Source organism: Dermacentor variabilis, chromosome 2 (assembly GCF_050947875.1).
Source record: "Dermacentor variabilis isolate Ectoservices chromosome 2, ASM5094787v1, whole genome shotgun sequence".
NCBI lineage: Eukaryota > Metazoa > Arthropoda > Arachnida > Ixodida > Ixodidae > Dermacentor > Dermacentor variabilis.
Genome location: NC_134569.1, coordinates 106,892,320 through 106,919,131, shown reverse-complemented (window position 1 = coordinate 106,919,131; position 26,812 = coordinate 106,892,320). Strand labels below are relative to the sequence as shown.

General features: G+C 47.0%; 1 protein-coding gene and 1 non-coding gene across 2 annotated transcripts; both read right to left on the bottom strand.

Moving 5' to 3' along the window:
* Positions 1 to 36: 36 nt before the first annotated feature.
* LOC142570923 (uncharacterized) lies at positions 37 to 13,494 on the bottom strand. The gene is made up of 5 exons (XM_075679222.1): positions 13,430 to 13,494; positions 7,752 to 7,829; positions 4,344 to 4,460; positions 2,298 to 2,717; positions 37 to 356 (listed from the first exon to the last, which is right to left on the bottom strand). Exons 1-5 carry the CDS (start codon positions 13,473 to 13,475, stop codon positions 136 to 138), a joined length of 882 nt encoding a protein of 293 aa, XP_075535337.1. The 5' UTR covers positions 13,476 to 13,494; the 3' UTR covers positions 37 to 135.
* Positions 13,495 to 25,100: 11,606 nt separating this feature from the next.
* Positions 25,101 to 25,286, bottom strand: LOC142573514 (U2 spliceosomal RNA). The gene has a single exon (XR_012826348.1). It is a non-coding gene; the product is annotated as a U2 spliceosomal RNA (small nuclear RNA).
* Between the last annotated feature and the right edge of the window lie 1,526 nt (positions 25,287 to 26,812).

Here is a 26,812-nt window from a genome sequence, read left to right as displayed (position 1 = left end):
ATTGAACATCCAGTTATTGAAAATACATCATGAGCTAAAAAGTTTATTCTTCCCGTAGGAAGGACGTCCAAGCCGATAATGTAAGCATAGAAAGCTGAAACGCGTCGAGTGATCCGGCCGAGACGCCTGCACAGCTCAGTCCTGCACATCGACGAGCGCCTTCTTCAAGTGGTCGAAAAAGGTGTTCGTGATGAAGTCGTGAGCCAAGTCGGAAAGCGCACTTCGAAAAAGGTCCCGAAACCGCTGCTCCATTGTGTCGATCGTCTTCCCGTGCCAGCCGACGGTGGAGTTTTCTACGACCAAGTTCTTCATCCGGACACTGCCTAGGTTGAGCGCCACAACGTGGAAGCGGTCATCTATTGCGAATAGAAAGCGGGAGATACGTGTTGGGGCAATTTTATAACCATGTGAGGCTTGTTAAAACGAACACAAATTTCGGCGCCCGGAAACGGTCATAGGTGATCCTACGTTGAAAAAGAAAGTACATGTAGCTGCAACGTTGAAGTTTGCAGAGGACCGCTATGAAATTAATGCATCGTATACCTTCACAGAAAACCGGGCAGTGTGCTCGTCAAGTCGTGTAATTTAGTCAGCGTTCAAAATAGGCCGTTAAGGCAGGTATTACCCAGGGGTCAAGGAGAAAGGATGCCGACCTCGCCCACAGAAGGGGATCTTAATCTGCTCTTTTTTTCGGCACTAAACATTGTAAAAGGTGATATTGCTTTTTTTTGTCCCACGGTCCACAGAACGTGTGCTGATCACATAGAAAGTAGCGTTTCTAGACAAGTAGGCAGGTTAAAATTCGCAGGTTTTCCAGATTACGTTTTGACTAGAGCATGGGAAAAATAATTCGTAGAATCAAGTTAGGAGAAAGCTGACACGGTAGTGCAAGAAAAAAAAAAGAAAGGAACACTGGAGGAAAGACCAAGAAACTCATCGTGGTCCCACATTTTCACCCGCTTTCTCGTGGACTAAATAACGTAGCTGCCCGACGCGGTGCGCAAGTTTTTTTGTTTTTTTTTCTGTGCGAAATAAGTTAGGTGAAGTTTGCGCTCGTGTAAGAGAGCGAGCGGAAGCCACGAAAGTTCATGTGAATGTTGTCTGCGGCGTCAAGCACAGGTCACAGGCAAATTAATGTGCCCCATGGTTGGCGTATAACTAACCTCTTCCGTGGGGGTAATAAATAATAATAATAATAAGTGTGGCTAAACATAAGATGAAACGAGCACGAGTGTTCGTAACGTGGCCACTGTCAGTCACACATTGCATTGCACTGCGAAGAATGGGGCTCCACACCTGAGTTCAGCTAGGCTCAGCCAAGTATCGTGGTCAGACAACTCAGGAGATTATCGAGACATAGTACGTACACCGTAATAGACAGAAAAAAAAATGCTTGTATCAGTTTTCCTTCGACTGTGTTGCGTGAGAAAAAACTTTTGTATATAAACGGCTAACTTCTTATTTGTTTGTTTACTCTCGTGCTTTCATATATGTCTAGTTTGTTGCCAATAAACCTTGAGTTGAGATCGACGCTGGTGTTGTCACGTACTTCGTACCCATGTTTGTTTTTTATTTCTGTCGCACCGTTTCCATGCCAGCTCGCCCATCTATCAGCTCTAAGGAGAATTGACAGACGGCTTATGGAGCTCAATAGCTCAAATTATATTTTAACACTCCCAAAATATGCAGTATATTTGTACCAATTTGTCCCGTTGCTACAAAATATTTATTACAAGGAGTTTGAAAATTTTGAACTACTTTGCTTACAAGTCTACAATGTTAGCGCCAGTTGTAGCTGAATACCTAGGTGTACTATGCATCCCCCCTTAAGGGGGTCCTGGACCGCCCCTCGGGATTGGCGAAAAAACACGTTCAGCGGATAACATACGCTGCCGCGAACATCTCATGCGAAATTCTGCACTCGTGTACAGAGTGTTACTGCGCCAAGTAGTCCGGCAGCGTTTGTCAGCACTTCTCTCTGGCAATGGATATTGAATCAGCGCAGGTCTCACGTGCGGCGGTTTCGCATTTATCCAAAGGCGGAAGAGAAAAGCAGAAAGCTAAATCAAATTTAACACACCGTAACACAGTTTGCCTTGTGTTGCTGTTGTAAATAGGATGAGAATGTGGGACTATTTTTTCATAGCGCTCTTACTTGTGCGCGCTTTGTTTCCGTAGCTTTCGCTTCGTACCTTCACTATTATATAGTACATAAAGATTTTCGCGAGTGTAGACTGTTTCCTCTTTCTCTTGAGGGTCGTTGAAGGTTGTTCTCATACGAGAGGCGTAATGCTCACCAGACTCCTTGCTTGTATACAGCGTTGCCTGCGCGCTTTCCACGGTGGCGGACGCATTCCCCGCTTCGACGACGGCTAGTGGTTCGCCATGCTGCGTGTTTGTGGCCGCCACGCGCCAGCGGTAACTCGTGCGGATCTTGGAGAAACGCATGAAGCAGCTGGCATTGCTCCCGGACCATGAACCGAAGATGCAGTGACCCTTTCGCTTGATGCCCTTGTCCACGCAAGAGACCCTGCCCTCGTAGAACTCGAGCCAACTCCACCACGGATCGTGCCACTGGTCCGACGAGAATCGACGAGTCTCGTTGGCGCACGCTTCGGCGGGGATGATCTTGCACAGTCGACCACTCTTGAGTGCCTGGTACAGTAGGTCGTCCAACGACGGCGGAGCGGGCATCATGCGCCCCCCTCTGTCCTTCACTGTACGCGCGTACAAAAAAAAGTAAGAATTAAATCCCTATATATACACAGATCGGTGCATTTACTACTACATCTCCACAGTCGAGTGGTCTAACAATAAGAGACATCCAATTTTTTTTTTCGATCGTACAAACAGATGACGTTCATTCATTCTGCGGATCAGATCAATGCGCTAAAATATCTTATTTCTCAATACTTTTACGCATACCTTTTTTTGTTGTTGTTGGTATAATGGAAGCGAAACGCCGACGAAAAGCGCTAGTAGTTATCTTGGTTATAAGCATTTGCCGCCTTTTTGCCTACCGACGACGTAACTGACCGAGAGGTATAGACGATATGCAAGACCTTCAAGTGCGCTTCTGCACACACCTAGCTCGACCTAATGAAGACTGCGTACCTTGGGATAGGATTGTATCTAATTGTAATTAAAGTGTTAACATGCACTGTGGCATCGTTCCTGCCGCCCTCCGTTCTTCGCACCACTCAATGTATACTGGCGAAGTAAAATGTGTGTGCATAAATCACAGCCTTCGCAAGATCCCCTTAACGTTGGAAAGCACTACATGCGGTTGAAGTTTCAAACGAACCAATTGTATACGGGCAACGTATTAAAGTACGCGATTTAATTACAATCAACTGAAATTCTTATAGTATGTATACTAAAAAAACAGTTTCACCGGTAAATTGGGTTGTAATGCTGGAAGCTCGCACAAATCTACTTCCTTTTCCTTTTTGTGCGCTTATTCATTTTATTCGGTCAGATAGTTATTTCAAGCGATCACAACTGTCACTGTAATGCTCGATTTTATGCGACGCACGGTTTCCCGCTTAAATTTTCTGGCCAAGACACTTCCCGACAGCCGCGGTGTGCCCATTTCGCTAAGAACGCTCCCAAATTTATTATCAGCGTCCGTCTTTCTCACTGTGCGCGTGCGTGAGTGCACGCGTGCGCCTGGCTATCGACCGCGAACACACACGTGCGCGTAGGAATCTTGACCAACCCACCTCCCCTTTAGAGTTACAACCGTGGCCTCCGAGAACTGTCGGCGCGCGCCGCCCGATCTTGGGTGCCGTGCTCTAAGCCATAGAGTTTCTCTACAAAGGATGACTATAGGGAAATTTGGCGCCGCAGTCGTACAGCTTCTGTGAGAATGATGAGCAAAGTACATGAATTTGTGTGTAATATTCGTGCTCGTGGCTTCAGCTCGTTCTTCTGGCGTTATCTTTCTTACGCTTTATCTTCGTAAAAGTTTCCAAGAATGCATACTTTTCCTAAAACACACTGAGGCAATACAAACCTCTGTGCAAATGCGTACCCGTACTCATCACGAATTGTTGCATTTCTTACAACGAAATACATTTTGTTGGACTTAACCTGCAAAGTCGCAGAGTCGTTTAAAGCCAGGAGGACGAAGGTTTACGCAGGTCTATGTTCTGCCCATCATTCTCTTGGTTTGGTGAAGCGAAATACTTTCAGCTCCCGTAGGTATACCAGCGCCAGAGTTCCCTCTAGCGATTCTTGCAAAAACTCTATGACACCGACTTTTCTGGTACCCCATTGAAGTGCATCTTTGGCAGTTGGCACTAAAGAAAAATGTCTTATAGGCATTCGCAGCAAAGGCCTACAATGTCCGGCACGCTGAAGCTCCGCCGTCATGTCAAGTGGGACGCAGGTTCCATTTCTTTCGACGCTCAGCATGACTGGACAGCCGCTTGACGTTGAAACGTTAATCTTCCTCAGTGCTGAAACGAGATCACGGGAGAAATTATCACGCACAGTGTTGCGGGTTATCTCCATAGAGTTGCAGTCTCCCGAAGAGCCTTTAAAAAGAAAGCAAAAAAAATGGCACTGACTAACCTCAGACTGATTAAGTATTCTTTGCAAACACTGCTAGCAACTGAGGTGAGGTAAAAGGTTGATTATTAGCGGGAAAATTGAAGGCCAAACTATTTCCCTTTCTTGAACTTCCGCTTGAACCAGACTACCGAACCATGCCCTAAAATTGCGTCACATGTCCAAGGCCGCAGCACGAAACGGAAGCAAGAAAAAATTGCGTTGACTAAATGCCGTTGAATAAAAAATATCGCAGTTTCGCCTTAAAGGCAAAGCAGCGATTGCGATAGCAAATTATTAGACAGCTATGCGAAGTAAGTATACCAGTTTTATCGGCCATGTAAACTTTCAAACATATGCTTAACTAAATTAGCAAGCATGATGTCACACACATGATGTCATTTCTTTCTGCACGTTGCTTATATTGACGCCAAGAATCTTCCTTCAGCAGCGCCATGCCGCGTATATGATAATTCGGCTGTAATATTACTGATGGTCCGATTTGGCACTATTCAACACATCGGAGAATCGGAAAAACTTCGGCAGGATTGAGGCATCATCGAAACTGGCCTCCAGTACTCCCATAGAACTTCCACGATCAGATAACGCGAAATTAGCGCTTTAGTTAAATCGACTACAATTATTTTTAAATGACAGCAGTAGTGAATACGCAGGAGTTTCTGTCGGGCTGTCTTACTCTCCATTCCGACGTCTAAGCTGCTTTAAAGATGTCCAATATGTGCTCAGCAGTGCGCGTTGTTCTGATTAGTGTGTTTGTCTAATAACAAATGCAACTTTATTTTTTCCGCAGTCTGCTAGCACTTCTACAGCGTATACGTAAACATTCTTTTTTAATTTAAACATAAATTTGTTACCATTTGGGGATTTCGGGGTTACCGCGGAGGCGCAGACGGCAGTAGCAAAGCTGGCAGCGACATCTTGGGACGTTTTGTCCAACTAAAATGTGCATGAAAATTTTTTTCGCGGGAGTTATCGCATAAAAAAAAAAGAATGCACAAAACTATTTCACCTTAAATATTACGTTGCTACGACAGCTTTACATCGGCAGTTGAGCAGAATGTTGCAGGTTACTGACATATTATCTTTGTGCGACCTCTGTTTAAGCTCTGCCTCAAAAGATACCGCCAGCAGTGCTGTTGCCAATGTAAACCTCCCGATTATGCAATCCGGTATTCCGCAAACCTTAATACATTTACGGACGAGCTAAAGCTGTCTGTGATTAGAAGTACTTGGGGTCGTGTGGCGTTTTCACTCACGCAGGGACGCGCAGTCGTCGATTTCTGAGGCTAACCTTCCACAGAAGCTTGACTACCTTCCGAACACTTTCTTTTGGAACACCGCTTGCGCAAATACCGATATTTATTACTGTGCGTTAATGTACCGCAGTGACTAAGTACCATAAGAAGTACGGGAAGGCTACAGTGCCACTTTAGGGTGCCTGCCTAGGCTAGCTTGGCCCTACAGAAAAGCTGATCGAGTGCAATAACCGAGCATGACGAGGCTTGTGGATGCTTCCCAAACTGAACAGTCATTGCTTCAAGAGCCGAATCAATTCAGAAGAAAAAAAAACAGCCTGGCGCTTGCTTCACGACGTCAGAACAAACGCTCCCTGACAATAGACGCACACCCATTTTACCATTTTCGAAGCCACCGCTTTCCAGCATACAGTCTAAGGAAAATTGCACCCTCGCAGGTGGACTGGATGTCAAAACTCTCTTTGCGCCCTTACTTTCTCTGAAAATTTTGAAAATAGGTGCATTCGATTGCTGAACACCCTTACTGCAGCCTCTAATTTCAGGGTGCTAAAAGGGTGTTTTGCACAAAACATACACCTTGCAGAATTGAGGGATGCTCTGATACTTAAGCACTTTAAGCAAGTAAAAAGCCGTAAGTGGGTATTTTCCAGCGGTTTGCGCCAAGTCACGAACGCTTACTCCTATCATATCGGAACGGCCGAGAGACCGATGTGCGACTCCTGAAGGTGCGAGGAAACGATCGAGCACGTGCTGTGTACCTGCCCTCGCTACGACGTACAACGCCTCTCTCTCCTAGGACAACTTTAAACCGTTATACCTTGCCGGTGAAGCAGCGCACTGACACGGACACATTGAAGACACTCAAGACGACACTTGCTGCTTGTGTGTCTTCACTGTGTCCGTGTCAGTGCGCTGCTTCACCAGCAAGGTAGGATGATTAATCACCAACCAGCCCAACTTTCCATATTTCTGAACTTTAAATCGACTGGACTCGAAGCCGTTCTCCGAGTCAAAAATACTCCGACCGTGGCTACACCCGTCAGTGGCACAAGAAGCGATTCATGCCTTAGTCCACTACTTGAAGTGCACCGGTTTAAGAGACTGTCCTGGGCATCAGCCGACGTGCACTCATTGCTCACTGTCACCCTCCTTTCCGCTTGCTATTCCCCCTTCGCCTTACCCCCAGTGTAGGGTAGCAAACCAGGCACTCGTCCGGTCGACCTCTCTGCCTTTCCTTTCCTTGCTCTCTCCCTCTCGCTCTACAATTTTCACATTGACACTCTTCATTGAATTATAATGTTTGAGAAGTTGGCTAATTAATTAAGACTAATTATGTAATTAGGTTGAACGCAAAATACAATCCGAGTATCTCCAAGCGACGGCAAACAGCGTTACCGTGGTTTCTGTCCACCTACGGAGCGTTCACATATCTTTAAACCTTGGTGCACGATAATTTGGACCCCCTGTATATGTCTACGCATGCAGCGTAGGGTGGGGGTTTGGGGGGAAAGCAGGGTTAGGACTGGGAGGCCACTCTGCTCGGCTGCTCAACCCTCCAGGAACAACGTGCCCTGGTGGCCCGAGCCAAAGCCGCTGCAGAAGCCACGGGGGTCCCGGACTAGGGACCGCCCCCTAGACTTTGTAAGGGCTGGGCCCTTAGGGCTCAGCTCGCGGCTCTCTTGTAAATAGAAGAAATAAAGTTTGTAACCAACCAACCAACCAGCGTAAGCGTGCCGTCTATAACCACCCCAAGGGAATAACCCCTTGACAAGGTTCGGGATTTTCTTTTTCGAATTACGGGGCTTAACAAGCGCGAAGCTTACCGAGTTCACTGATCTTGCGGTTCATAAACTGATGGCGACAGCCTTGCTATCAAATGTTGTTCCGTTTCACTTCCTGTTATGAGCGGACCGCTACACTCACCATCGTGGGTCCACTGTGCCCATCGAAGCAGTGTCGGGTCCAGCTGTCCCGCGACATGTCTGTCATGCCACAGTGGTCCTTGAAGAGAACGCGCGAATTGACATCAAAGGTAACGCGAAATCTCTCTCTCTCTCTCTCACACACACACACACACACACACACACACACACACACACGCATATATATATATATATATATATATATATATATATATATATATATATATATACGCGCAAAGAAAAAGAAAACATCGCATGAAAAAGAGCCCTCCGAACGCTATGATACTCCGTCATATTGAGAAACCGGTGCTGGGCTCACACGGGTCCCTTTGAGAAATATTTATTTTTAATCTCGCTTATTTATTCAACCATGTGCCTCCCACGGTGCAAGTTATCAAACACACAACTAGGGATTGCAGTTTTCGTTTTCTTTTACCGATAAATGCCGAAAACAGCGTGCCGATTCCAATTACAGAATTTTGGTTTAAACCGATTAGTGCCAAATTTGGGAATCCATCATGGCTCGCTACACTTAAGCAACCGTGATGCTTAAGTACCCTTGAAATGCACCGGCTAAGTGGCCATGCCTCTTGGATGCAGCATTTAAATTGCTTTGCTTTCCTTGTATTTAGCGTCAATTCGGCGCACAGCTTTGCCCAAAAGAGAAGAATAATGAGGAAGGAGCGCTGCCAGCACTCTGATGTGAATCCATATGGTGAGTGCATTTTAACAAATTTCCAGTATAATTAATTCAACTCACTGCTTTGATGTCAATGAAGCTTTCTCATTGACTGTTATCTTCCCAATACAGAAATGTGTTGAAAGCAACTTTTCAAGGGGTCGAAAAAGCCAGAGCTTTCGAGGAAGGCAAGTGCCAATAAAGGCCTGCGTAATTAAAAAGAACAACCGGAAAGTCCAATCCCCACACATAATTGTTTTTTGATGGGAGAGGAAGCCATGAGAGAGTGACAGTGTCGCCATCATGTTTTTGACGTTTGTCGCTAGATTTCCCCTAAATCTAGCTTCAAAGTAGTTTAAATTGTCGCTAAAACTGTCGAGTGAACTTTATACAGTGTAGATGTTTGGAAATATATGAAATGAGCGAACGTAGCCTGAATCATCTACCGAAGCGTCTCGCATTTGTCCAATGTGCGTACAGGTCCAAAATGAAACAGCAAGTTTACCGGAAGTGTCTACGGGGACTTTAATTTACTAATCTATTTACGGAACAACGGACAAGGAGAGCTGGAATTTAGAGCTTGCCTTCAGATTGTAAGTTTACAAATACAGGACGATGATGAAAAAAAAACGGGATTGCTGATTTTCATAGCACGAAAATTAATGCACGTGGACCACACACTATCCCTGCAAATATTTTTTTTTTCGGATCTTGTGAAAGAAGAACAAAATTCTTCCACACGAGCTTCATCGCATGTCGTTATAATACGACAATGACGTAATCATTATGCATAGGTGCACGGCCGGTCTGGAACGTGAGTCGGGTGCACCAGAAATGAGACGCATGCTCAAGACCGGTCGTAGCAGGGCAAGTACTACGCTTCATCCCCTCCATCCACCCGAAATCTTCGTGGAGCGTTAATTTGTCCCAAAGACGAGAGAAGCGGAGGCGGTGCGTCCAAATTCAAGTGGACGAGCCGAGCTGCTCCGATATATGTGCGCGCCTTTCTGCAGCAGATATGTCTCATTATGCATCTGCTGCTTCACCACACAACGACCAAACCCTGGCCGCCCAGAGTGCCCGCGGACTTGATAAGCTCGGCTTGGCGGTCCCTACGTGGGACCAGCCGGGTGACCGCGGCGCCTCCTCTGCGTCTTCTCTGGACCGAATAAAGTTATTTGGCTCACTCACTCACGTTTCATTGCAAGTAGGTTTATTAAGTTAACTTACTGCCATGGTTGCGAACATTCACCCAACGAACGTACTTGCGAAACGGCAGAGCTTGCAGCGTTGAGACCCATTTTAAATTGTTAAAAAAAGATTATGCAGATCCAATGCAGATTTTGGAATCTACGCGAAGCATTCGTGAAGTAGTTAATGAAATGCTATCAATATGCCTACTTTATTCCTGCGTCTTTGGAATAAAGGAAACTGGCTCGCGCATGTGCACCCGTGCTACGAAATCTGACAAATCTTATACTGGTTTGTATATTGCTTCATCCTTTTCTTCTTTAATTTACATGTACCGGGCGCTTCTTGCCCAATCCCCCATTGTGGATATGTGCCACAGTATGGAAATTATAATCATCATTAAGACCAGGCTACTGCCGCTGACTTGTAGTTTTTGAATGACAAAGAATTCGAACTAGAAAGAAATTTTTTAAGCAAATTTTATTATTACTAAGTCGCTGAAGGCCGCCCATTATTCTGCCATGTCGCCAAAAAACCTCGTCGGCAACAAACTAGAAAAATTTGTCGTCGCTAAACAGACAATAAAGTCGCTAAATCTAGCAACGATATCGCTAAAATGACAACATTTGATAGAAGTAAAACAAGGAGAGGCAGAGAGGTCAACCAGCGGAGCTTCCGGGTTCTTCCCTACAATGGGTGTAAGGGAAAGGGAAACTGATAAATCACACCCTGAAATGCGTCAGCGAACCGTAAAATTGATTGCTAGTGAAATTGCTGATATTGCTACGGACCTGAGCTATTGTGTGGGTATGTTTCTCACCGAGTAGACTGACCGAACCGGTCACGAGACAGTCGAATCGGCCTATATAGCCGTCCGCACTCTACCTGCAGAGTTGCGCCGGTGACCGCCTCTATTCTCTACAGACGCACACAATGAACTGATAAGCTGTACAACAGCTATCATCTGCCCGCTGTGAGCCATTGGAATAGACGGCCACGCTCTACGTTTCATTCATGTGTTTCTCACGAACCGCATCATTCGAGTTCTACTATGAGGAGGGCGGAGAGACATGTCTCCCGTAATGTACTTCAGGGGAGTATTTTATCCCCACTGCTGCTTATCTTCGCCTTGTCGGACATCCAGAGAGCACTCGGTAGGAACAGCACGCAAGTAGAGATGTCAATTTATGCGGACGACATCTGCATATGGGTGTCTTGGTACCAGCATATCATATTGACCGCAAATAAAGACGGGGACAGAGGGAGAGAACACATAAACAGCACGGGCGGTAACTTTCAACTGTTTTATTCCCAGCAGCCCGTGGGCATATATAGGCAAATAGAACATGCGCAGATCGCAGCAAACAAGGAAGGTGGCAGGCAGGTTTGGAGTCCCCCTTGTCTTTTCAGCCCCTTTTAAGCTGGCGCGGCTCTGCCCCCGCACCTCGCGTGATCCTAAAGGAAGCAAGGTTGTGGTAAGAACCACACCAAGCCGTATGCAAAATGCAATGTAGGAGTTGTGTACGAAATCCCCCTGGCGTGTGGTAAGTCCTACATAGGGCAGACTGGACGGTGCCTAAATGATCGAGCCAGGGAACATGAACAAAAGTTCACGAAAGATGAATTGGCGCGCTTACCTGCGCACTGCAATGCCTGTCGCTGTGCACCTCTTTTTGAGGAGATAAAGATTCTGGGGAGAAGCCATGACCAGACTGCACGTGAACTGGTGGAGGCTTATCACATAAAAAAGAAAGGCCAAGACTGTGTTAGCGATACCTCCATTAGGTTGTTTCAATCGGAAATAGGTTTTTTTTTTATAATTGGTTGCCACGCTAAGCTGATGTGTAATCTTGTTTGCTGCGATCTGCGCATGTTCTATTTGCCTATATATGCCAACGGGCTGCTGTGAATAAAACAGTTGAAAGTTACCGCCCGTGCTAATTAGTTGCCACGCTAAGCTGATGTGTATTCTTGTTTGCTGCGATCTGCGCATGTTCTATTTGCCTATATATGCCCACGGGCTGCTGTGAATAAAACAGTTGAAAGTTACCGCCCGTGCGGTTTATGTGTTCTCTCCCTCTGTCCCCGTCTTTATTTGCGGTCAATATAACATGCAGTAAATACCAACTAGGCCAAAGTGAAGTTCTTCTGGTACCAGCATGCTCGCCAAATGCGCATATTCCAAGGGGCAGCTTGTGATAGTCTGGGAGTGCTAAGCCTCACCCTATTCAACCTCACACTCATTGGTCTCCTTCAACATCTGCCATTAGCTATCAAGATATCGATGTACGCAGACGACATATGTGTATGGACTTCAGGTGTGACACGTCCTCAAATACGTGCACGACTTCGAAAAGCTGCTACTCTGACAGCTGTATACCTCCGCAACAAAAGCCTTGAAATCTTCTCAGACAAATGTGCACTGGTGGCATTCATTCACAAACCAATGACATCCTATGCCATCTCTATAAATGGTCTGATCATTTCTTATGAGAAGACTCACAGATTTCCAGGCACAATCATTGATATATATCTTTCATGGCGCCCACACGTTACCTACTTGAACCAGCGCCTGACATAAATCTTCCACCTTTTAAAGTTCCTGGGCGGAAAGGCTTGGGGAATGTCAGTGCATGCAATGTTGGAGTTGTACCGGGCTGTATTTTTTTGGACTTCTGAGATACAGTTGACCCTTACTGACCAACACTTCCAGGACAAATATTCGTGCTCTACAGGCTGTTCAAGCTCGGGCTGTCAGAGTTTGTCTTTGTTTGCCGAAATGCGGTGACAGCAGCAGTGACTATTGGAATCACCCGGGAACAACCAATACAAGATCGCATTGCAGTGGAGGGGCTGAAAGCGCACATTAGGCCCTATGCCTGAGTCCGTTCCCACAATCTTGCAACACTACCGTTAGAAAGGCCGTAGACATCATTTTGCTAGATGATTTCTGATTGTTACACCAGCCTTACATCAGGCTTCACCTCCACAACTAAGACATCGATTCCTCCTTGGTATTTGGCTTCACCTGCAGTGCACCTCACCCGTACCAGGAATCGGAAAAAAATCTGAGCTGTCATCAAATGCTCTTAAGCAAGTAACTCTGCTCTTTTTGCACGACAGGTGCGCCGATGACGTACATATTTATGCAGATGGATCAGCAACTCTCCTACGTTACAACTGAGGCCGAGCCGAAGCAATCCAAACATACGTTTGGTAAACTGCAGTTAGGCGTCTTGTGCAGCATAATTCGTTGTGGTCTGTTTTTTGTTTATTTAAAGCCTCCTGCAAATTTTGACATGCCGCCGTTGCGGCGACAGCGTGCCGATGTGCTCTGCGGCCAGCTTCTTTACCACGTCGGCCGTGAAATGCACACTTGCACGCGTCCTCGCCGGCGCAGCCATGTTCTCTGTCAGTGTGGCGGGTTGGGCGGCTTGTCTCGTTTCTCGTAAGCTCTCATACACCGCGAGAGTCACGTGGGTAACGTGACCTCTTAGGGGGAGCGATGTTTTAGGCTTCCCCAACAACCCTAGGAGGCAAGTTAACGTAGCGGTCTGCTCATGCGCAGTACCGTTGCCCCTAGTTCTTGCGTACGCAAGCCGCTTGCGTCCCCTAAACTAAAGCTCTCTAATCTGTGGACAGCATTGCAAAGCCTGCGTTGCAAAGGCTTCAAGCAATTAAAAAAAAATGGCGTCACGCTGATGCGAGAACACGTTTAACCTTATAGGCCACGTAGCGCAGCGAGGGCCCTGCCATGATGGCATCCGGTGGCGTAAGTGCTAGAAACGATGGGCCGGTACAGTACTCACCGATTGCCGCAGCTGTGACCACCAGAAGCCAGGAAAATGCACTCATGGTACTGGATGCGAAACCTGTTCCTAGCATGGGAACAAAACAGTTAGATGTGTGCCATATATCGCAGTGATTCGATAACTTTTTGGCATTAAAGTTTTTGCGGCGTATTACTATTATAACATGGTGAAATTATCCCGGACCGCACAGGCAGAAATGGTGAGACAGTGGTAATCAATCAATCAATCAATCAATCAATCAATCAATCAATCAATCAATCAATCAATCAATCAATCAATCAATCAGTCAGTCAGTCAGTCAGTCAATCAATGTTATTAATGCATTAGAGGTTAATTACAGCATATAAAATGCACATACGATGGTCTCAAAATACGAGACCGCCATGGGACAATCAGTTAACGTTTTATATAAATATTACAAGGATTAGCAGCAGTGCGATCAGTATAACCAATATGCAAAATAAGAAATAACACTACACATAACAGAATAAAAAACAAAAAGCCTGAATGCAAGAAAGCAAGAAATTGAGTAAAAGATACCTTATATATGAACACAAATCTAGTACCAAAAATAAAGAAGCACGAACATCAAGAACATAACTAATAGACCTTTGGTGAATTCTTGAATGAAGGCAAAGGGGCGATGGGTTTAAGAGACATAGGTAAATGATTTCATAATGTGATCGCACAGAAAGATGAAGATGATTTACCGTAACTAGTAGAAACCTCGGCTAGGATGAAGTTATTGGTAGCAGCAAACCTGGTACAGTTAGTATTAATTAAAAGATATGAATCAACGAAATTACTAGAAAGTTGAGTTATTTGTTTATACAATAACACAACCAGACTAAACCGAAAGAAGTTATTAACAGGCAAGATATTGCTGCAGCAAAGCAGGTAAGTGGCGGTGCCGTCGCGAGAACAGTGGAAAATAATCCGAACAGCCTGATTTTGTTAATGCTGAAGTGACGAAATATGACACTAATACGTATTCCCCCATGATACGATACCATAGCTGATGCGACTATGCATGAAAGCGAAGTAAAGACAAAGATGAGTCTGATGAGAAAACCATGCCGAATGCTGCTATCTTTGTAATGTGAGCAATATGGTTAAGGAACTTAAGCGTCGAGGTGAATGCCGAGGAATGATACGCTATCACTGACACTAATGAAATGCGTGTCAGTTGGGATGCCCGGCAATGAGGTTGACTTGCGTTGAGGTGACTTAGAAACCAGAAATCTAGATTTAGTACCAACCGGGCTCAGTCCTGGTTAACCTCCATCACTTTCATTTATCATCTCTCTCTCTCTCTCTCTCTCTAAATTTATTTGGAATAATGAATAAATACATTTCGGGGCAGCACTTGGACACGCTACAAAGAACAGTAATTAAGTAGTGACAGCGTTAATATATGTATTAGCAAAGGAAATATTCATATCGTCGGCATATAAAACGGCATATAAAGAGTTAGTCATGTTTATACTGTCAGGAAGATCATTGATGTAAAGTAAAAATAATAACGGACCAAGTAATGAGCCTTGAGGCACTCTGATTGTTTTAGTAGCGGAGAAAGAGCTGATATCATACAGTGTGCTTTCTGTTGAGCAAGCAACTTATAAAAATATTTGAGGGCCGGACCTGAAATACCGTTTGCTTCGAATTTGTTATATTAGACGGGATGACTGGAGGTGTCAAATGCCTTCGTTAAGTCCAAAAAAAAGCCGATACAACCACGCATTCTGAATCCCTTGAGAATTTGATATAGTTGGTTAGGGAAAGCAGGGCAAGGTTAGTGGAGGTTTCCGTGCGAAAACCAAATTGGCATGACTTAAGTAAATTAGATTTTTTACAGGTATTTGTTTGGGCAAATTATAGTTTTTCAATAACTTTACTAAGGGAAAGAAAGATACAGATGGGATGGTAATTAGAAAATGACAGCCCATCCCCCGTTTTGAATACCGGAAGAACTTAAGCTACTATTAGAGAGGCATTTATTATTACTATTACTGTTATTAGAGCCATACTGTTAGGGCCATTTTTGAACGCACAATCTATATTTACAAAAACGGCTTGCAAATGACATCAACTACAAATTTAGGTACCGGGGTGGTTCTGTACTGAGAGTGCTCTCTCTGAAATATTTTATTGTAGGCTCATTAACAGGGGATACGGGGGAGGGTGGGGGGTGGAAGTGGTTAAAACGGTTTAGGTTACAAAGTGAAGCACTATGTCCTTGATTCAAAATTTCGAAAAACTAATTACTAAAAGCGTTAGCAACACTGTCACTATGAGGTGTAATCTCATTATATGTAATTTTCTGCGAAGATGAACTATGTGGTCATCGGTGTAAGAAACCGCTCAGCAGCTGCCATTGCCTCTTAGAACTATTTGTGTTCTTGCACAATCGATCTTCGTAATATTTTTTGATTATTTTTTGTCAGACATGAAAGAGTGTTGGTATATTTTTTTATAACGCGAAGCTTTGACCTTTTTGTAAATATCATTCTTGCTCATACTTTTTATAACAATCGCTGCGATAACCACGGATTCTGAGCACATTTGTATGTCTTGTTACATATGACTTTTGTGCACTCGTTCATGGCTTTGAGAAAAAGAGAAGAAAGCTTGTTTATAAGGTCTGATCAACGTCACATAAAGATGTAGCACTAGACGAATCAGCTGTAATTAGGTAATTAAATATGATTTCTGGTGCAATATGGAAGCAATATGAGTAATTATTCTAAAGGGTTTCACCAGGTTGAATGTAAGAAATATGGGACAACGATCAGTAATATTCACATCAATTACTCCAGCATAGGGAGAAGACGACAAATTATGAAGTGCATGATTCATCAATGAAGCATCACCAGAAAACGGACATCTAGTGCGAGATGGGATGAAAGATATGAGCAATTCAAAACCATAGCCACTGAAACAAATATCCTGCGTACGCAGTATTTTCGATGTTACACAAGTTTATGTTAATGTCTCCAACAAACAGAGCACGCTTACTTTCAGCTGATAACTGAGGCAAAATGGTGTGCCGACGAGAAATAAAATCCTTCATGTTCGAGGAAGGAGAGCGCCATCTGCACCCCAGAATAACGTTGTTACTATATTGAAGAAAATGATCGAATTCAACGCATATTGATTCACTGTGTCTGGCGTCTAAAGACGGATCTTGCAGGTGGGTGTACGGTAAGTCTGAGGCAATAACGATTGCTGGACCACCATAACTACTTCAAGAACGGTGGCAATACTCAGCTTTGTACAATGGCATGCCGAAAAGGTTCCCGTAATAACAGCAGAGCCAAGCTTCCAGGATGCAAACGATTGAGAAGTAATGAGCAAAGGTATTTGGAAAGACATTGATAATATCTGAAATTTTCCGGGGGCTCCGTGCGTTAAAATGTGCCGGGCAACAACGAATTTCAGCTAACATGTACTTTGCTTCTTCAGAAGATGGCAAGGTCATGATGACCAGATCGAAGTAAAGAAAGTATCCGGAGCAAAAATGAACAAACAACCCAGGGGATATGAAAAGACGCCTATGTGACTTTATTTGGCAAGGTGATCTATCTTGCTAAAACACGACGACAAGGTAAAAGCAAAACGACACAAGGTAAAAGCGGGAGCCACCATTTCGACAAGTGGACTTGTCTTTTTCAAGGCGACATATGCTTTCCTCGGCACAGTATATATACGTAAGGTTGCGAGCCTTGATATGGCGCTTGTCTGTTCACAGGAATTGTCATTTGTGCGTTTTTTGTGTGTGTAAGGGCACTGGCGAAAACGTTTTGTTTTCGGGAGACGGGTGATCACATAAACCGGCCTGCGAGAGCTACCAGAGAAGCCAGCATCAAAAAGGCTCGGATGGTCTTACGCACAGTCCTTTTTCTGGTCCCGTCTGAAAAACCGCGCGACAATATTCTTTTCATTTGATTTTGTTGAGACGCGATGGATTGTATCGAATTCGCTGGGCGTGATAGGACAGTGAATAGCTTGCCCGATTCGCTTCACAATGGCCGCACAGTGCTCTCCCTCGTAGGGACTGGTACGCCCTTGATTAAAATATTACTTAGCCGCGAATCCTGCTCAAGTTCCGCGACTCTTCTAGTTAGCGCTTCATTTTGCGCAACCATTTCATCGTTAGCTAGTGTCTATTCATCCTGTTTCGCCCGGACAGAGTCATAACTGTCACGCAAAAATCGCACACTCTCACTTAGGAACGTGTGTTCCCCGAGGCCTTCCTGAGCTAACTTCTCTTTAATTTTAGCTGTCAAATCACCCAGTGAGAGAGTATGTCAAGATTAGAGCGAAGGCAATGACTCAGGCATGGCCAGCACAGGTAGCTAATACACACACAAAAAAAGAAACATGCACTAGGAGGCAGCAGTCATGGCAAGAAGAAACACGCAATTGCGTGTAGAAAGCAAAGACAGCAACCTGCAGAGCAAGCAAGAAGCAATCAGCACAGGCTCTAGTTGCCACGACCGCTGCCTCAAAAGTGGTTCTGCGTCATAGCGCGACTTCTGCTATTGGTGGCGTCTACAGTCCTAAGTGGGCGCAAGTTAATTCACCAGCTGCAATAGGACCAATCACGCGAACGACCTGGTCAAATATGGCTGAGAATGATGTATCTCAGGTAAGGGTAGCGTCGCTGCTCATCGGCGATGTCACCAAACGCGGTAAGCGCAAGGACGCAAGTTGGCTCACCGCTCTCAGGCTGGTCTTGTGCCTACTGGATGACGTGACAAGCAGTCAGCGTCCTCATGGGGTCGACCTGTCATATACACCACTGTGTATATGACAGGTACTCTTGGAGCCGTAGAGCGCACCAACCGAGACGTCCAGCTGGATCTTTTATAGAAGAAAGCCAGCACAGAACGTGGGGATCGGTAATAACCGTGAAAGGCCCTCCGTAGAGGTAGGGGCAAAATTTACCTACTGCCCAAACGAGGGCGAGGCATTCACGTTCAGTTATCGAGTAATTGCGTTCGGCTGGTGACAGAAGAGGGCTAGCGTACGCAATGACACGGTCGCAACCGTGCTGTCCGTTGTGCCAAAACAGCGCTGATACCGTGGCCACTGGCGTCGGTGCGAACCTCTGTCGGGCGGACACGTCAAAGCGGCCGAGAATCGGTGGCGACGTGAGTCGCGTTGTCAGCTCAGCGAATGCACTAGCTCGGTCGGGACCCCAGAAAAAAGTCGCGTCTCTCTTAAGAAGTTCCGTTAGAGTGCGTGTGATGTCAGCGAAATTTCGCGCGAATCTGCGGAAGTAGGAGCAGAGGACTACAAAGCTTCGAACGTCCGTTGCGCAGGTGGGCACAGGGAAACCCTTGACCCCGCGAGCTTTCTCCGGATCTGGCCGAACACCGGAAGAGTCGACGAGGTGTCCGAGCACAGTAAGTTGCCGGTGGCTGAAGTGACATTTCGTCGAATTAAGCTGAATTCTCGCCTTGCGGAACACTGAAAGAACTGTCGAGAGACGCTCGATGTGCGTGTCAAAAGTCGGAGAAAAGATAATGGCATCATCGAGGTAGCACAAGCAGATTAACCACTTTAAGCCGAGAAGGAGGGCGTCCCTCAATCGTTCGAATGTGCCGGGAGCATTGCATAGCCCGAATGGCATCACCTTAAACTGATAGAGCCCATCAGGTGTAATAAACGTCGTCTTTTCACGATCTATGTCATCAACTGCAATCTGCAAACGAAGGTCCATCGAAAAAAAATATACTTGGTACCACCCAGATAAGGCGTACACGTCTTTTTCTGTTACTTAAGTTAAGATTCCGGTACTCGATACAGAAGCGCCAGCTGTTGTCTTTCTTTCTAACCAGCATGACAGGAGTAGTCCATGGACTTGAAGGTTCGATGATATCACGGGCGAGCATTTTGTCAGCTGCCTTTTGTATAACTTGGCGCTCAGCGGAGGAGACACGATAGGCGGGCCCGTCCGTGTATGGGTTTGGCATCGCCGGTGTGAATCCGACGCTTTACCACTGTCGTTTGGCCCAGTGATCGGTCATTGAGACAAAAAATGTCCTGGTTCAGCATGAGCAGGCCCCGAAGCGCGTGTACGTATTCGGCCAGAAGGTCAGTGGCGTTCATCTTCATTATGTTACCTAACATCGTTGGGTTCGAATCAATAGCAGCAGGAGGCGGTGTAGCAGGCTCAGTGAAGACGGAAGCATGATAGTCGGAGGCTGGAGCAAGGGTTGCAAGAGAGATATCCATCTGCGTTACCGCGTCTGCGTCACGTCGTTACCTTCATCATGACTGCCGATGGCGATGTGTTTAACATTGAATCACCACAGCGACGGAAACAATTGCGGCGGTCAGGACGGGTTATGCATGAAGCGTGTAGTGCAGCGGCATGCTTCTTGCGCGCTTCGCCAGCTATACCGCGAGCCGCCGCCGCGAAGCCTGCGATTTGAACGCAATTGGACGCAATTTGTTGCCGCTGTTGTACATGAGTGGCCCAGCTTCCTTGATGGCCCGAGTACCCTACCGCACGTTCCTAAATCTAAATACGCAGTCACCCAAGTTGTCTTTTCGGGCGCATAGCTAGTGGCACTTACGCAGTAGTCCAAGTTGTAGCGTTGAGGCCGAGGGAGCATCTAGTGACAGCTGCATTGGACAATTCCGTAGAGGAGGGAAGAAAAGCTCGGAATAAAAAAAAAAGTCCCGACCCAACCTCTTCCCTCAAACAGAAACTTAACAACACATAATAACAATACACTGTATCAACGGATCAACACTATATACAATATATACAGCCCTGCAGTGGAGGTCTGCAGGGTGTGTACAAGAGGGTTTTCGCGTACATCCTCCGTTTGTACGCGGCCTTCGGGGCCGGGCTTCGAACCCGTCCCACTACAGCGCAGTCGCGCAACCCCCAAGCCACTGCGTTACCCCGAAGGGTGTAAGTTAAGGGTTTCAGCTACCTTATATGATTTCCGTTGGTGTGATGGCCGAAGCGGGAAGCAAGGCAGAGTAATCTGATCAATAAATAAGCTCGATGGTGAGGTGCCTTAGGAAATGAAGAAAATGTATTTGCCGCTATCATTCGTATCTGGCAATAAGTGTTAATCGAGGCTGTCGGTGATGTTTGTGAGACGCTTGACAATATATTTACAAGATATTGACACGTGTACTTGTCTTTATCGGGCGACACCTTTTGCCGCCTAACAAATGTTATCGCACAGCGCAGGACGCGCCTGCATGTATCTGAAGTTTCTGGAAAGTTATCGATGCTTCTATGCGCTGTCTGTTGTCGCCGAACCTTGTGTTATCTGATTTCATCGCTTGACACGAATGCTGTAGAACTTTGTAGAAGGCATGCGGGTCACAACGTTTAGTCTGGAACATTCGATGACTGCTGTATGAAAGCCGACGCTCTTGACCCGCTGATCAGATTTTCGACGATCGCCGGGCGTGTTCGCCGCTATCGTTGTGCTATAAGTGTAGCCTGTTTTGTGGGCACAGGTTCGCCCAATAAAAGCTAGTTTTGTCGTTCACAGTATTGCTACTGTGTTATTCAACGTCACCACCACGTGACAATATATACAGCGGGCCGAAGACAGGCGTACAAGATGGCGCCCGTGCGCAAGACTATCGGCGATGGTCGTCATCGTCAGTCCTCTAGTCATCGTTCGTTACATGCAGCACCTCGTAGCACTAGCAATATCTCGGCTTTGATTTATTCGCAAACGTAGCAAATATGGGAGTGAAAAAATGTTCGAGCCACGAAAAACCCACGTTTCTTACATAGGACTCTTTCCATTATCCACTCCCTTTAACAATATCGCGCGAGCATCGATTAGCGCCTTATACAAGGTCGAGAAGCGGTGATATGGCGATAGTAGACAGCTTTAGTTCGGCGTCTGCAGGAGCTCTGCGTACGCAGCAAACCGGCGGAGGCGTCAGTGTGCATTGTAAGGACTGGAGTCGGGCATGAATTAGATGGTAGCTGGCCCATGCCGTCGACCAACTCATCCACGCTGAGGACGTTGTTGAAGTGAGGGACTTGTTCTCATCGAGAACGAAGAATATAGGTTTATTTACAGTATATACATAAGGACATTGCAGATCATCAGTCTAGCATGACTGCGAGAGAAAAGCACACTGAGGAGCCGTGCAACAGCCCCTTAAATACACTCTGTCCTCCCTAGATCCCCTAGGCGAGGGAAAAGCCTTCGACCAGAGTCATCGTAGCTGAGCCGCCTATGAGCAGGAGGGCGTACACACACACCTCCGCACAGGTTTCACTGCCCCCACCGAGGTGAGACGGTCTTCGCAGAACTGAGTCTTGCGTCTTTAAAGGCGCGTGGGACGGTACCGCCAAATACATTCCCTCGGGAACTCCCCCGCTCCCGACATACCAGGTCAGTGGTGGCGAGTTCACTAACAAAGTCTGGTTCGTCGACCTCGTCTCGGCTTTCCGGCGACGAAGAGTTGCTGACTCGACGTATTGTCCTCCTCACACAGACAGTCGCCGCAGCAGACATCGTGACGCCAAGAGGCGCGTCCTTTCAAAGCAAGTCTCCAAAGTAGACCTAGTGGCGCCGTTCGGTTGGAGACTGACGGTCGGTTCCTAGAAAACGCCAGCCCCACTGCTGCAGCTGGCTCGGAAACATTGCATGTCGGCACCTCTGCAGGCCGTTCCTAACAGCATGCGCAGTAAGCAGGAGCACGCACGGTATCTTGCGTGCGCCCGCAGCTTTTCAAAAGCTGCGTAGCGTCCGCTGCAGGTTCAGCGGGCTTTGCGGCACGTTCTTCGCGTGCTCTTGCGTTTCCGCGAGAGCGCGTTTTTCGATATCGCTCTAGCCGAAGATATGACTCCCGCTTGTGGTTTGACTTCGTGGCGGCTGATATTGGCTACACAGTTTCACAAGGTGGCATATCGCGGCGCTCAGTGGCACACTACTGGTTCCTACTCATGCAAGTAATCAATCCACTTCTCAACTTTCGCGTCTGGCCAACTATTGCCGTATCGTGCGCGCGCGCTTTGCTACGCGCGCACAACCTCGCGCGCTGCTTACGTGGATGGTAACGGACGCCCAACTAAAGCGGCCTAGTAATACGAGCGCAACACGCTCTTCAGTTCCCAGCGTTGTCGGCTACGCCCTTATATTTGGTTACCCGTGCGGCCCAGCCTGATGAATAAACTCCTTTCTTCTTACATGGCAATGATCGAGCGGATGCAGCTGCCCGATCTGCCCATGAAGGCGTCAACTGCGTTGCCATTTCTCTTTCGAGAGCCGACACAGCGAAAAAACTTTCCGCACTTGCGCGTGACCTTACATTAGCTCAGTGGAATTCATCCGAGTTTACAAGTGCACGCCTTCATACCCTGGACCCTAATTTACAGCTCCGTATTCCGCCCGAGCTTCCACGACGTGACTGCACCCTTCTAGTCCGTCTATGGCTTGGAGTAGCATTTTCATATGCGTACTCCTTTCTTATCGGGATGGCCAACAGCCCATCTTGTGACTTCTGCGGGTGCAATGAAACAACCGAGCCCCTTCTTTGTCAGTGTTCTCATTTCAACCCGCAAAGAGCAGTCCTCTCAGCCACCCTAGACAACCTGGATAAGCGCCCAATGACAGGACCCTTGGAAACTGGCCTACGCAAGCACCAGCGCGATCCGCTATGAAGGCGCTGCTGCGGTACTTAAAAGACACGGGACTTTCTGACAAATTGTGGCTGTAAACTGTGTGACGCAAATGGTGACACTGCGTAACACTAGGAACGTCTTTGCGGACTGCGTGACAATGGCCACAGAAACAGTTCGTGTGTGCGTGCGCGCGTGTGTGTGTGTGCAGGTTTCTCTTCCTTTTTTAATTTTTTATCCTTCTCTCTCTCACCTGTCACATTCCCTTGCGTCTCCCCAGTACAGGGTAGCCAATCTTTGGTTAACCTTCCTGTGTTTCCTTCGCCTTTCTCTCTGTCGCTCTCTTCTTTCTTCTCTGGCGGGTGCGCAGTTTCAGTAATAAAGGCAAAATATAAACAAATATAAACTCATAGCAGATATGTCACAACTTGCTCGTTCACGTGTTTGGCTTTACACCGTGTTTTGTAAGCAAGACTGAGCAGGGCTCTAACAGGGCTGGCGCGTCCTCCTGAAGTGAACCACGCAGTATGCGACGCCCACATTCGAGCCTGCATTGTGCGATTGCACGTAGCTATCCCCGTTGACGTCACTCCTTGCCGTTAAATGGCGCTGAATGGCCGTCGTTCGCGTGATATTGTTACAATCATAATTGATCGTACGCCTCAGTTTGTTACAGCAATTTTGCGGCGCCCGTCGCAGACCCCATTGGGCTTCAAGTCACAGCGAGAGCATATCCTCGCAACCAATTCTCGTCATGGTGGGTAAAATGTGTTGGCACGAAAGTACATCTGGAGCAATTGTTACAACTTTTTTTCGCTTGCAGCAACGAACACTGCACGTACGTAGTCCGTAGCTAGCGTGCTTCGCGAACAAGCACTCACTCTTCAGCGAACGTTTCTTGCTATATGCTTATCGCTTAGCTGCAGTGCAAACGACTCGTTTCACATCACTTACGCCTGGAGATCTGTTACCACAATTAGCACACGTAATGAATGAGATGGACTGGCTTACCTTGTCGCCTGCTGTACTACTTCGTCTCTGGGGCCAGAAAGCGCACTGCGTGCCACTGCCCCTGCTTTTCTCGGAAGAGGGCGCCACCGTAGTCTTGCTAGTGCAGGTGAGGTCACTCGAAGACAGCCACTAATCGAACGAAAACGTTGGTTCTTGCTGTTTTCACGACCATGAATTCATGATCAGACGCTGCGTGCGCTTGACGAGCTTTCCACAACTAACGGGGCCCTTTCCGTCCTCAATTTAAACGTGCACAGCCTCTCGGCATACGCAGATATCTGAAGGCCGATTTCGTGCCATCCAAATCAGATATATGCTAGCTCTTACAGAAACGTGGGCCACTCAGCCATGCAATATATCGCAGGGCTTGAACGGGCGTGTTACATATTCGCATATACACGGATTATACTGCGAAATTTGAAATAGGCAAGTGGCAGCCTGCCTACATTGGGGTTAAATAATGAGTACAGCAGACTCGTGATGCTTCGGAACCAGACGAAAGGAAATGACATACGAACACATAACGCTGTCTGTGCTCGTACGTGGGTTGTTTTGTCCTGATTTAAACAGATCTAGCTTTGCAGAAGTCAATTAGCGCGACAATCTATTTTCGTAAAAGACACTGTCGTGCCTGTTTTGCGAGGGGCCCCCTGCAGGGTGTGCGAAGTGGTATTAGCGGCGACATCTTCCGCATTAAAACTACTGCGCTCTGATTTCTTCTGGTCGGTAAACCCGGTCCCTTCGCATTCCACATTGCATACAAAATAAGGACTTGTTTCCCACCTGCTTGACGTGCGGCGGCTTCCCAGATAATCACCAGGTTCTGTGGGATTATGCCGACAGCTGTGCAGCGGGCTCTGGTGCCACAGTCACATATCTAGTACACGTATACCAGCGACTCTGGAGAAGCTCGTTGATGGAATCCTCCACAAACTTAATGAGGGCATTGTTTCGACGCCTGGCTGACGACCGTACAGCCATCTTTTACAGCGAAGCTACATATGGCTAGTTTTCAGCGGATCGATGTCCGTAGACCAAAAACCATGGGCCGATCCCGAAGATAGTGCAATACCGGGCCGACCTGCGGCGGAGGTGAAGCAGGCTTCAAGCACTCCGCCAACTTGCAAAAATAAGTTTATCTTGGTTCCAAATACAGCCCGTTTCGGATATTAAGGATATTAAGCTGATAAGAACTGATACTACACTTTGACCCGTGTCGACCATGTCTACGTTCGCACCATCCTCTCTTTGTCGGCGTTCCGAGCGCTTGCATATCTCCTTTCCTTCCGCTCTCCCGTGGTGGTGGTCCTGTCGAAATGTCACGCGTTTGTAGTTTCCTCCGGATCCTCGGGGCGACGGTCCCATCGTCCACACAAATGTATATAAAAATCACGGTAAGTGAATTCGTACCTATGTTCAAAATTATATGTCACATCTGTTTCGTATGCTAAACAGCTTCGCTGCTCATCCACCTTCACATAGAGGAATGGTTCATGTTGTTTACAGAGAAGCTCTTTAGGGCTAGCCAATTCGTCCGTCCGTCCGTCCGTCGGTCGCCTGTACGGCGCAAACTACGGCACCGCCCCATGTGCATTCGCAAAAAAGAAGACAGGGACAGAGAGGCACGCGATTAGCCAACACCACTTAATAGCACAACAAAGCCTGATTACTCCGATGACGTCAAGCTACCTGGCCCGAAATTTCCATTGACAAGGCTCGCATGGCGAAAGTAGGGACGTCAAAATCACTGTTATTCACACGGGACCATCCCATTATATTCTATGGCAGTCGAGCCAGGTAACATGACATCACGGATCGGGGTGAAAAGGCCTTCTGCTATGTAGGTGGTGTTGGATTAGCTGCGCCAGTAGTGACGTCGTTGCTCTCCGTCGCAGCCGAGCGCGCGCGCAGCAGTTTCTCTCCGGCTCCGAAATGGGTAGGCCACGCGTCATACGCACTCCTTAGGGGCAGGCAGCTTTCGATCAGCAACGCCGCAAACAGAACCGGGAATGAGCTCGTCTATACGCCGTGCCGATGCTGCAGCCCGGGCAAAAGAACAGGCTCGTGCAGCCGAGCGCAAGCAGTAACTGCTTGGCGAGAATCCGGCAGCCTATAGTGGCCAAAGCTGATGGCCAAAGCCATCAACTTTGGCCACTATATAGGCTAATGGTCATGAGGCGTTCATTGTTGGTCTATCGTCGTAATTCCAGCTTCGTGATCCGACTCGCCATGCCATCATATCACACCTTCTACAGCGATCCAGTGACTCAAGGTGCCTCAAAGCTTGGGCCACTGGGTATTTGCTTGTGGCGCGATGTCATTGTGGTCGTGGCATTGTGGTCGTTGCATTGTTGTCATTACAATTTTGACATACGGCTCTCGTCATGCTGCTGTCGTCACGCCATCGTCATCATAGAGTCGTCATGCGTTCGTTGTAACACCGTCGTCGCGATGCCGTCGCGGTCGTTCAATTGCCATCATTATAACATCGTCATCCGACTTTCATCGCGCCGTCGTCGTAAAGCCATCATCGACGCACAGACGTCGTCATATCACTATTGGCGTTGTCGTTTTACCATCATAATCACTTCAGTGAAGTCATCTTATTGCCATAACGTAGTGCTCATCGCCTTCGTCGATCCACCGACTTCACTCCTTGTTCGTCACATATCATAATCATACTGTCGTCGTTCAATCGGGATTATGCCGCCGTGGTCATACCATCATCACCATTGCGTAGTCAGCAGACA

Coding starts and splice junctions, on each gene's coding strand:
- LOC142570923 (XM_075679222.1), bottom strand. CDS start 13,475: ATGAGTGCATTTTCCTGGCTTCTGGTGGTCACAGCTGCGGCAATCG. Junction 4,461..7,751: donor GGCACAGTGGACCCACGATG/GTGAGTGTAGCG, acceptor ATCTCGTTTCAG/CACTGAGGAAGATTAACGTT. Junction 2,718..4,343: donor GCTTCAGCGTGCCGGACATT/GTAGGCCTTTGC, acceptor ACGCGCGTACAG/TGAAGGACAGAGGGGGGCGC.